Source organism: Marmota marmota, unplaced genomic scaffold (genome assembly GCF_001458135.2).
Source record: "Marmota marmota marmota unplaced genomic scaffold, marMar, whole genome shotgun sequence".
Lineage (NCBI taxonomy): Eukaryota > Metazoa > Chordata > Mammalia > Rodentia > Sciuridae > Marmota > Marmota marmota.
Window position 1 is genome coordinate 15,765,588 of NW_026000174.1, and position 12,367 is coordinate 15,777,954.

Consider the following 12,367-nt stretch of genomic DNA (forward strand, 5'->3'; position numbering starts at 1 on the left):
GAACCCAGGGTTTCGCACGAGAGGTGAGCGCTCTACCACTTCGCCACAACCCCAGCTATATATATATAAACTGTAAAACTGAATATCATGTTACACCCACTACTGTCTCTTAGTTGCATTCCAGAGGCCTCATGGGGTGATTGACCTAGACCAGCTACATTTGTGTAAGTGCTGTCTATGATTGCACAATGACAGAATCTCCTAAGGATTAGCATTTCTCAGAATGTGTCCTCTTTGTTAAGTGACACATGACTATACTAAGTGAACAAAATCTCCAGGACTTGGAGACCTTTTGGATGTGTGGGGAGAGGGAAAGATAGAACACAAAAATAACTCAAGCTTCTGGCTTGTGACCTGGGGAGAGTTAGAGCTGCTTTCTGAAATATAGCAGGGGCAGGGAAGGGGGAGGGGGGCACTGACTTGTGTTGCTGCAGGAGTTCTGGACATCAGCCATCTTGGTGGCTGCAGCTCATGGTCATGCTGATTCCAGCACCCAATTCCCCACTTCTACCCAGATCCCTTTCTCACTTTTTCAGGAATTTGTTTAGGTGTTATCATTACTAAGGGTTTTTCTAACCACCTTCTTTCCAATATTGTGTTCATTCTCACCTGTGCACTCTCCTCCCATTCCCTGGTTTTATTCTTCTCATTGCATTTAGCAACAGTTGATGTTATTACGCATTTGTGTGACTGTTTTCCTGTCTCCCTGACTACACTGCAAATGTCATGAGAGCAAGGGATTTGTATGCATTTTGTTCAGGACTTTAATTCCCACTGCTTAGAACAGTGCCTGGCACACAGTAAATGTTCAGTGATAGGACCATCATCCCAGGTCTAGACTCCAAAACAGCTTTCCAACTAGCCTACCTTTGCCAGCTTCTGCTTACATCCAAACCCTCCTGCACACACCAAAATTTATGGGATTTTTGCTTAAAAAACTGGGATTATTGCTTAAAACTGCCAATTGAATTGGGCCATGCCCCTGCTTGTAATTCTTCAGTGATCAAGATTTTTGATAATTCTGTGTATTGATGAGATTCTGTGGAAATAGTCACTGTCATTGGTGAGAGTGTACATTGGAGAGCAATTTGGTATCTCTAAAAGGTATTAATGGCCAGGGGCAGTGATGCACAGGAGCAGTGGAGTCCCAGCGACTCAGAAGGCTGAGGCAAGTGGATCCCAAGTTCAAGGCCAGGCAATTTAGCAAGACCCTGTCTAAAAATAAAGAGCTGGGGATGTAGCCTCCATAGTCCCTGGGTTCAATCTTTAGTAATGGGGGTAGGGGGTTCGTAATGTAGGTATTCTTCAACCTAGCAATTTCATGTCTAAGAATTTACCTCCTAGGTGCTGGGGCTGAGCAGTAGGATGCTTGCCTAGCATGTGTGAGACACTGGGTTGGGTCCTCAGCACCACATAAAAAATAAATCAATAAAATAAAGATATTGTGTCTATCTACAACTAAAAAAAATTAAAAGAATGTTAATTTCTTTTAATATTATTTTATAGTCTTTTTAAAACTTTTTTTTTAGTTGTATATGGACTCAATGCCTTTATTAGTTTTTATGTGGTGCTAGGATTGAACCCAGTGCCTCATACTTGCGAGGCAAGTGCTCTACCACTGAGCTGCAACTCCAGCCCCTATAGTCTTTTTTTTTTTAATTTTAAAAACTGTTGCAAAATATATATAACCGTAAGTGATGGGATTAGATGTGAGGGGTGGAGGAAAAAGAATCGAGATTCCTGGAGTGCAGAGGGTGGGTGGTACAGGGAGAGATTTGGTGAAACTGTGAATGTTTGCTATTTAGGAATAAAGGGTGGTTTTTGTGAAAAGCTAGTACTCAGAGTAGGAGGAAACAGGCAGACCTGCCTGGAAATGCCCAGGAAATGGAAGCAAAGGGCGGAACCCGGGAACACGGATTGGTGGACAGCCAGGCCATGAGGCTGTAACTACCTGTTACTAGATTGGGAGAATTTGCCAGGCGGGTGGTCAGGCAGGCAGGAACTGCCTGATCTCCACCCACCATTTCTGCTTCTGGGGGAGTTCCACAGTGTAGGGTTTGCTGGAGGTCAGAGCAGGGCGGATGTTATTAAATGCCTGAAGTGCAATCTGAGATCAGATGGAAGAGGGATGATATCTGTCCATAGCCTGATCTCCAGGACCTGTCTTTTTGTCTATTTTTGCTTCAGTAAGAGTGAGAAAACCTTAGCTGCAGTAAGCAAATATATGCAAACCCATCATGCAAATAGGATCCTGGCTAGAGCACCCATCCTGGGGCTGGCATTCTGGAGAATTGAAAGAGAATCCATAGAGATCCCTTCTAAATCATCTATTCATCTTAAACTCAAGTCAGATCCAGAGAGTCCTCAATGACAGACAATAAATGAGACGTCCAGTGACCCTGAGACAGAGGAGAACCTTATTCCCCAGGGGCACTCCAGGCCAGCCCTCCCTGTGGAGCTCTCCAGTTCCATGCAGCATTCCTCCCCATACATGTTCTCCTGCAGGGGTATTCTCCTCATTCCCCCACAGCCTGGTGCCTGCCCAGGGATCCCTCTCTACCTGAAATGTCTCTTCTTTCCTCCTCCTGTTTGTCTGACTCTGAGGCATCCTTCAAGGCACAGCTGAAGTCTCCCCTGCTTAAGGCAGACTTTCTCAATGTCTCTTCATCCTCCTTCAGGGTTATGTGTCATCCTTTGAGGACAGGCACTCACTGTCCCTTGGTTCTGTTTCTCTTACAGTGCCTTTTGCGAAAGAGATGACACAGCAGGGCCTCAGCCTTACCCTGAGTACACTACATTCTTTCAGGCCTTGTCCCCTCCTGACTGAAATGCCCTTTCCTGACTCCACTATCTTGCAGGTCTCATTTCCTCTGAGGAGGCTTCTCCATTCCCCTCCCACATGTTGCCCTTCTTTTCTCAATGTTCCCACTCTTCTCTTTTCTTAACCAATCTCCATTACAGCATTCATCACATGAATTAATGAACATGAACCAATGGAAAAGTCAATTCATTAGGAAACACATACTGTAAAAAACACTTATTGAGTGGCTATTCTTCTCTAGGCATTGTGCTAGGTGCTGGGGAAATAGAGATGAATCACGTGGAAATCTGCCCTCCAAGGCCTAATGATTTACTTTATGCCTCCCATATAAGATTGGGAACCCTCAGAAGATTAGAACTTAAATCTGATTCCTCTGTGGATCCTCATCACTGAACAAGTGACCCACAAAAAAGATCTGTGGAATGAATAACATTCTTGAATTATAGCTTCAGCTCAGATGAGCCACTTCATGTTTCTGAGTCTCAGGTTCCTCCTCTGTTAAAGGGGGGCAGGATTCCCAGGGCTGAGGTGAGGATGAGAGGAAGCTGAAAGCCCCTTGGAAAGCAAACAACCCTCTTTATGCAGGAAAGATGGTGACTGTGACACTTTCCTCTGTCCCCTACCAGGGCTCAGCTACAATACTCAGGGCCAATGGGATGAGTAAGTAAGCATTTCAAAATGGTATTAAATTCACACCACTCAGCCCTGGCCCTCCTTCCTGGTCCTGGAGAATTCTCTGCATAGAGTCATGAGTTTCCATCTCCAGCCAGAGAGTTCTGGATTTATTTCTGACTGTTGGGAAATTCCCATCCTATCCCTGCCTTCAGTTTTCTAGGCCCTTTTTATGTACAATAGAAAGAAGAGATAGGTAAAAGTTTAGAATAGAAAGGGCCAGGCCTGGGAATCTCTTCCAGGGCCTCACATCAGGGCAGGAGACACAGGATAGTATGTTAGAGAAAGTGGTAGCTTGGGGATGGGGAGGGACCTACCTGGGGTCCCCAGCAAGTTAGTAACAGAGCTAATACTCAGGATACTTAGGTCCCATTCTATCTACTCTCCATATTTGTACCACTAAGGCCCTTTCCCAATCTGGGTCTTTCTTCATCCACATGTATCTAATTCTGTCCAAATGGATTCTCTCTGTTCTCCATGTCCTTGAATGTAATGTGCTTCTTTGTGCACCCCCTTCTCCAACTTGTCTACCAGTAGGCTTAACTCCTACTCATCACTCAAGGCCCACACAAATGTTTCCTTCTCTGGAACAAAAGTCTAAACTTAGTTTGTCCAGAACTCATTCATCTCTCCTTCCACTGTGTTCTTACAGCTTACTCTACATACATTGATTTTTAACACCACCCTCTTCTATAATTGTCTTAGTCCTCCCTAGCCTGTATTTTTCTCTAGGACATAGATTTTTTTTTCTGTTTCATCACTCTGTCCCAGGGTTTAACAAGGTGTCTGGCACTCAGTTGACACTCAATAAATGTCACCAGCTAATTAGTCACCATGACTTGTTGAACTCTGCTGAGGACTGTGGAAAGAAACTCTAGGTTACTGGGTAATTTCCAGCAGGTCAGAGATGTCAAGAAGGATAGAATGCAAAGTGTGCCTGAGGTAGGAATCCTGTAAGAAAAAGGAACAGAGGGCTGGGGATGTGGCTCAAGCGGTAGCGCGCTCGCCTGGCATGCGTGCGGCCCGGGTTCGATCCTCAGCACCACATACAAACAAAGATGTTGTGTCCGCCGATAACTAAAAAATAAATATTAAAATTCTCTCTCTCTCTCTTTAAAAAAAAAAAAAGCAATGGAGCAAACTGATCATGAACTAGAACTCCAAAATCATGATGCAAAATAAACATTAAAAAAAAAAAAAAGGAACAGAGGAGAAGATGCTTGAGGCCTAGATCACTGAAGGAGCAGATGAAGTATCCAGAGGTCAGGCCTGGCCCTGGGGACATAGAAACCATTCAGTCTCTACCCTCAAGGAGCTCATGGTCAGCTGAGCAAACAAAAAGAAACACAATCTTGTACAGAACTGGGCTATGTTAGATCTCTCCCTTCTTCCAGACACCCTTCTTTACTTGGCTTCCAAGATACTGCCCATCTTGCCTGGTTTTTTAAACTTTTTGGCCTTCTTCCTCCATCTGGTTTGCTGCTTCTAGTTTCCTCAAATGCTTAATATCAGGGGAAACTATTTTCCATCTACACTGCCTCCTTTTGTGATCTCATCTAGTCTCATGGCTTTAAACATCATCTATGTGCTGATGACTGATAAACCCAGCCTAATTCCATCTTAAGACTGGGAGCCATCTAGTCACAAAGTCATGAAAAGTTCATTTCTGTTTTACTATAAAATACTGAGATTTCTAAACTTGTTTAGAACTCTTGCCCATGTTCTGAACTCACCCATTCCTGGCTTTTCTTGACAACCCTCCCTAAAACCTTAGTGGCACCTCATAAATCCTGGTTCTCCATGATCAGACAACAACCCTCTCTGAAACCTCAGTGGTGCCTTATAAATTCTGATGTTGGGATCTGAATTTACTCCCTACCTTAAAATATCAAGCCATGTAGATCATTAATCTACTAATTGCCATTGTATTATGTCTGCCAGAAACCTGTTAGCTGTAAGTTCCTAAGAACACCCCCCTTGGTAACTTTTTGTGCTATAAAAACCTTTTCTTCCCTGAGAGCTGGGCTGTTCTTTGGTCTAGGTTTTGGGTAAGACAGCCACTGGCCAGCTCTCCTTGTGTACAAAATATAAGCTTGCTTTAATTTGGTTTAAAATTGGATTGGTGGTCTTTTCTTTGCATCCTGGCTCAACAATGACTCCCAAATTAATATATCCAACCCAGATCTCTCTTTTTTTAACATTTGTTTTTTTAGTTGTAGTTGGACACAATACCTTTATTCCACTCATTTAGTTTTTTAGGTGGTGCTGAATATCAAACCCAAGGGCCCCCGCACATTCTAGACAAGCGCTCTACCTCTGAGCCACAATCCCAGCCCCCCAGATCTCTCTTTTGATGTGCATACCCATATACCTTCATGTACCCTCTACATTTATAATGGCCATCTCAAACTCAATACATCCTATTTTAGTCAGCTTTTTTGCTGCTGTGGCTAAAAGACCCAACCAGAACATTGTAGAGGAGGAAAAGTTTATTTTGGGGCTCACAATTTCAGAGGCCTCAGTCCATAGGTGGCTGGCTCCATTTCTTGGGGCTATGAGGTGAGGCTGAACATCATGGCAGATGAATGTGGTGTAGGGAAGCAGCTCAAATGATGATCAGAAAGCAGAAATTCTACTTGCCAGATACCAAATATATACCCTAAAGGCATGCACCCAGGGACTCAGTTCCTACAGCCACACCCTACTGGCCTTCAGTTACCACTCAGCTAATGAATGAATTCACCAATTGGGTTAAGGCTCTTATAATCCAATCATTTCTCCTCTAAATTGTCTTGTATTGTTCTCACATATGAGCTTTTGGAGGACACCTAATATCTAAACCATAACACACCCCAAAATTGAGCTTCAGATAATGCTCCCACACAGAACAAAAAGCACCTCCTTAAGCTTTCCCATCTCAAAAAATAGTAATACCAATAATTTAGTTGTTCTGGCCAAAAATCTTGGTTCTGTTCTCCCTCTGATCCTCTGATCCTCTCAGCAAATCTTGTGTCTACCTTCTCTTCTAAATAAACAAAAAACTCAGCCACTTCTCATCTACTTCTCCTGGGTTATTATAATGGGCTCCTAACTGGTCTCCCCACCCCTAACATTGTATCCTTGTCCCAAATCTATTGTTCATAGAACAAAATATCTCTATTAAAATGGAAATCAGATTGTATGGATTCTCTGCTAACAACCCTTTGCTGATTCCCCAACACAAAGTAAAAGTTCTTATTAGGACCTGCAAGGTCATAGCTATTCGGTTCCTGCTTTGCACTTGCTGCTCTCTCTGAAATACCCTTCCCCAAATATCAGAAGTCTATCTCTTCCTTCAGACCTTTACTCAATACCTTGCAGTGACATCCGTGGCTTGCCCATCTAACACACCTCCCCAACAATATTTTATTCTCACTTCTTTTTCCCCCTCAGTATTTACTACAATCTTAAAGCTATTTTATCTAGCTCCTTTATTGTTTATCTCTCTCATTAAAATGGAAGTTCATGATGAGGAACTCTTTGATCTATTTTGTTTACTATTGTATAGTCACTACTTAGAATATGTGATGGAATCTACATATTAACATTCAATAGGTATTTGTTGAATGAATGAAAAGGGTGGATGTTTCTAAGAAAGCAAATTTTATTCTATAATGAAAATCTGTTTTTAATTTTTTTTTGAGGGGGGTTTACCAGGGATTGAACTCAGGGGCATTCAACCACTGAGTCTCATCCCCAGATCTATTTTGTATTTTATTAGACAGGGTATCACTGAGGTGGTTGGTGCCTTGCCATTGCTGAGGCTGGCTTTGAACTCTCAATGCTCCTGCCTCTGGAGCCACTGGGATTACAGGCAGGTGCCACTGCAATGGCTCCAACCCTTTTAAATATTTTATTTAGAGACAGGATCTCGCTGAGTTATTTAGGATCTCATTAAGTTGCTGAGGCTGGCTTTGAACTCACGATCCTCCTGCCTCAGCCTCCTGAGCCTCTAGGATTACAGGGGTGGGCTACTATGCCTGGCCAACCCTTTTTATTTTGAGACAGGTTCTCACTAAATTGCTCAGGATCTTGGTAAGTTGCTGAGGCTGGGTTTGAACTTGTGATCATCTTGCCTCCCAAGCCACTGGACTTATGGAATGGCTTGGCAACATAATCACTTTCATTAGGCACTGTACTCTCCTCTTGAACAGCTTTTTTTTTTTCCTTCTATTGTAGAAATTTATTTAGTGTAAGTAAACAAAAAATGAGTACAATGTTTGTAAAGGACAAATCAATGGAAAGAGGTGTGCATTTTGGAAAACCAAAAGATTTCTTCTTAGACCTTAAGTTTCTGAGCATACAGAGGGTGCCTCAAGGAAAATGAGGAGATATTTAAGAGTTTGGTGTGGCTGTCTAAACCTGGCATCTTATTCATTTCATCCTGCTCCTTTTTAGCAGAAAGGAAAAAAAAGTGGTGGGAGGGGAGGAATAAATATTGAAGAAAATTACTAAATGAACTAAATGTCCATCATAGGTTTTAATTTGTTGAACAGCTGTTAATCTCATTCAAATCTCACAGCAGCCTAGGACAGGAGGAAGGCTGGGCAGATTATGATGCTGGTTAAAGAAGAAACTGAATGTAGACATAGGAAAAGGACTGGTCAAAGTTTACACAACTGATTGGGACAGGAGTGGAACTGTGGATGATTGTTGGCCCTGAAAAGAGACTAGTAGGTGATGAAAGCAAATGAAAGAGGATTCAAAAAGAAAAAGAAAATGGAGGCCGACCTCAGAGGACCAGCACTGGAGGGGCACATCTTTGGCGAGGTCGGGCGGGGGGGGGGGGGGTAGGCGGCAGGAGAGCCTGGTCATGGGAGGAGTTTTGGCTAATTTAGGGCCAGACAGGAAGGCAGGTAGGGGAACAGTAAGGGAAATTCCCTCCCTGGGGCCTACTGTCCGTATCATTCAGGTGATATAGTTTAATGGGAGCTGGGTTTAAAGGGTTTCTTCCACCAGAAGCTGTGAGGATGTCTGAAGGGAAGGCTGAGACAGATGCATCACCTAAGGAGGGGAAGAGGTGACCAGATTGACCTCTGAGATTTGGTCCAGACGCGAAAGGGTCAGCAGAATTCCCCAGCAGCAGAGTGCTGTGCCTGAAGCTAACCAATACCTCAACCATGTATGTAATCTCTAATATCACAACTGGACAGGCAATCTTAAAAGATTAGTGAATTCACTCAAGGTGCAGGGTCTGATATCCCCACTGGACTGTGAAGTCTTTGGGGGTAGTGACCATATTCACAGATTTATCCCCAGCTTCTAACAGAACCTGGAATACAGTGAAGACTCAAATAATTTTATTCAAGGCATACATTAAATAACGAATATGTTCAAATGGGAAACCAAGTCTGCGAGAAGACATATAGGAGAAGCGTAAGATCACCCAGCGACTCTGGGCTAGAAGCAGATTTTCCGGGACACACCAGGACTAAGACCTTACACCAAAGCAGGTTGACGGTAACCATTTTGGGTTAGCGCGCAAATACGGCCCGGCCACGAAGGGGCGGGGATAAATGGGTTCCTGCTGGCCGGGTCACGGTGGAAAGCTGATTGGGTGGAACGCAAGGCGGTGCCAAGAGGTAGGCGCCGCAAATTTCCTTCTCCACCTTGTACCGGCTAATATACAAACGTCACTTCCGGTGTGGTGGGCGGGAGCGGGAAACAAAAGGACACGAAGGACGCATGCGTTTGGTGGGTCCCCGGATTTTGGTGGGTTCTTCCGCTCAGGCTAGGGGAAGCGCTTCCGGGTCGCCGCCGGCTGCCGCCTCCGGCGGGGTAAGTACAAAAGCGGGGCTGCAGCCGTCTTCTTGCTCCTTCTTTCCTCTTTCCCCCAGGGGAACCCAGCCCTTTGACTTGCCTCCCCAGGAGCTCCATGTTCAGATTCCTTTAACCGTAAATAGCTTCTGCTCATTGGCCGCTTCCTCAAGACTAAGCCCCACCCCTTCACACAAGACCCGTCATTCATTGGTGTCACTTCCTGTCACCCAGCATTTCTTTCAGTTAATTGGCTCTACCCAGACCCCGCTCCTTTCACGATTAGCGACCCTATAAGGGCAAACTCCTGTCCGAGTCCCGCCTCTGCCTTCTTCCTGTTGGTCAACCGCACGGTCATTATCGTAATGAGCAAAGACTGGGCGGTGGCCTGTTAGGTTTTCGGAGGCAAGATCTCTGTCCTTGGGTTAGTTCTAAGGTGTCACGAGTGGACGCGCTTGGCGTTGGTCGAGAGAACGCCAGCAGCTGGTCTTGGGTCGGTCAATGAGTTAGGGCAAAAGCTAGAAAACGAGACAGCTCTTTTTTTTTTTTTTTTTTCATCTCACCTCTTTCAGTGCCTGGCCTGGATTCCTTCCCTGCACTAGTTTTTTAAGTCCCAACTCACCTTGTGACCTGAATCCAGTATCTTCCTGTCGCTGGGTCTCAGTTTTCCTGTCTGTGAGCTAAGAAGTTTTAAATCAGAACCTTTGGGATTTATCTGGTCAGCTGAGTTCACAAAGTTGGATTTGTTCTCTTAAATATTAGTTCATCCATTCAGTCTTCCATCTGCTTACTCATTTATTCATGCCTTTTAGAATGCTTACTGGACCCTGATAGCACGTGGTGCAAGCCCCCAGTTTGACGGGTCCATCAAAGAAGTGGTTAGTGTCCCAAATGTTTTGAACTGGTTGGGTGTGGTATGGACCATCATAAAGGGGCAAAAAGTAAATTTTAGGGCTTGGATGGGGTAGACATAAATTTCATTAGAGCCCTGCTTTCCCTAATTTTGTAATACCAGTTTAAAATCTGGATTCTATCTCTACACCTGGCTCCCATTCTCTTACCTCCTTGAACAACCAGCCCAGGATTTGATTTATCCATTATTTTATTTACCAGAATAACTGTGAGGGTGATATAATTGTTATTATCCCCATTTTGCAGATGAGGAAACAGGCCCAGAGAGGTTAAGTGACTTGGCAAAAGTCAAACACCTAGTGAGTGGTGGAGCCAGGACTCAAACCCAGGTCTGTCTGATTCCTAGAAGGAAGGCCTGCTTCCCTGCTACCTTCCACTCCACCCCATCCCTAAATCAAATTACAACCAAATAAAAACCAAACTAAAACAAAACACATTCACTTAACACTTTCCCTCAGTCTAGGAGCCATGTCCACCTTGTTCCCTTCACTCTTCCCCCGGGTGACTGAGACACTGTGGTTTAATCTGGATCGGCCCTGTGTGGAGGAGACAGAGCTGCAGCAGCAGGAACAGCAGCATCAGGCCTGGGTGAGTGAGGATCTAGCAAAGCATAGCACAGTCAGAAACATATCCCCTATCCCTCCCTCTGGCCAGGACCCAGCCTTACTGTAGGACCTGCCCTGGAGAGTTTTTTTGTCCTTAGCTGGGAATAATCAGGCTGGGAATCAGGGGACCAACATTCTCATCTTTATGGTACCCTGATTTGCTGGGGACCCTGGAAATTCTGGGACAGATTAGAACTTGGGCTTCTGACACTCAGCCCAAGCTCTGTTCCTCAAATCACAGGAATTAGCAATTTTAATCATTTATCAGAACCTAGCAGATGGCGTGTTTTAGGTTAATTATCTCACTTCACCTTCATCATTATTATATGAAGAAACCAAGGCCCAGTAGTTGAGTCAGATTTATACATGGCAGATAATGGGAGAAAAGGGATTGAATTTTCCTGAGAACCGGGAAGAAGCTTTTCCCCAACACTTGATGGTTTTCTTGAGGGCAGAGTGGGCCAGTCCCATGTCCCTGACCTGTCCTGCTTGGGCCCTAGCCTTGCTTTCCCCTCCCTGTTTTGCCTGCAGCTTCAAAGCATCGCAGAGAAAGACAACAACCTGGTACCTATTGGCAAGCCAGCCTCAGAGGTGAGTGGCTCCTGCAAGTGGGGCCTATGTGAGACCCAGGGTGGATCACAACTGTACTAATTCTGAATGTTCTGCTTCTGACTTGGTGCAATTGTGGTTCTCAGAGTGGGCCAATGCTAAAAAGGGGAGCTTAATGGGGTGGGCATTGGGCCTAACACCAAGGTCCTATAGAACATCTATCAGCCTGCTAAACTCAAGGTGGGGGCAAGGTCAGGGAGAGGGAGGTTTCCAAGTTGGCCAGCTGTTATACTGGTCCAGGCAGCCCTGTAGGGCCTACAGGCTTTCCCCTACCCCACCAGCACTATGATGATGAGGAAGAGGAGGATGATGAAGACGATGAGGACAGTGAAGAGGACTCAGAGGATGATGAGGACATGCAGGACATGGACGAGATGAATGACTATAACGAGTCACCTGATGATGGAGAGGTCAATGAGGTAGGTGGGAGTGTAGGGGAGGGCCTCTGTTCCTGGGCCCCTTACCTAATTGATGGCCAACGGGTACAGAAACCCTGGATTCATCCAAGGGCCAGATCTGGGGCTGAGGCTGGCTGAGGCCCCTTCCCACCCACACCCAGCCTCCTCTCCAGGTGGACATGGAAGGCAACGAACAGGATCAGGACCAGTGGATGATCTAGGTAGACAAGGCAGGGTGGCCTCAGGGCGATTCCAGGCCAGCCTAACCTACCCTACATCCCTGCCCCAGTCCCTCATCCTGCAGAACCAGCTGATGGCCCCAATGCCTAAAAGCTCACCCTTGGGCACTTCCTCAGCTGCTGCAAGAACCTGGTCTCCTTGACCCCTCCTAGGCCATCAGTTGGCCCTTGAATTCCCAGAGCCTGAGCCTACCCCACCTGCCTGGTCAGTACCTCACCCCTTGGTTGCCAGGTCTGGTTTCTTTCTAACTCTCTTTAATAAAGACACAGGAATGACTTTTCCCCCATGTCTATTCCCTATTTGTTGGTGGGGCC

At 45.2% G+C, this 12,367-nt stretch overlaps 1 protein-coding gene across 16 annotated transcripts; it reads left to right on the forward strand.

Moving 5' to 3' along the window:
- Positions 1 to 9,159: 9,159 nt before the first annotated feature.
- Anapc15 (anaphase promoting complex subunit 15) lies at positions 9,160 to 12,334 on the forward strand. Of its 16 annotated transcripts, none has more exons than XM_048788146.1 (7): positions 9,177 to 9,310; positions 10,102 to 10,167; positions 10,448 to 10,530; positions 10,660 to 10,789; positions 11,338 to 11,397; positions 11,697 to 11,834; positions 11,975 to 12,334. In XM_048788146.1, the coding sequence occupies exons 4-7, from the start codon at positions 10,670 to 10,672 to the stop codon at positions 12,032 to 12,034; spliced, it is 378 nt and encodes a 125-aa protein (XP_048644103.1). In that variant the 5' UTR covers positions 9,177 to 9,310; positions 10,102 to 10,167; positions 10,448 to 10,530; positions 10,660 to 10,669; the 3' UTR covers positions 12,035 to 12,334. The 16 variants fall into 16 exon arrangements, with proteins under 16 accessions (XP_015332976.1, XP_015332977.1, XP_015332982.1 ...); XM_048788145.1 differs by lacking the exon at positions 9,177 to 9,310 and adding an exon at positions 9,714 to 10,007; XM_015477493.2 differs by lacking the exon at positions 9,177 to 9,310 and adding an exon at positions 9,714 to 10,007 and having other exon boundaries at positions 11,987 to 12,334.
- Positions 12,335 to 12,367: the final 33 nt, after the last annotated feature.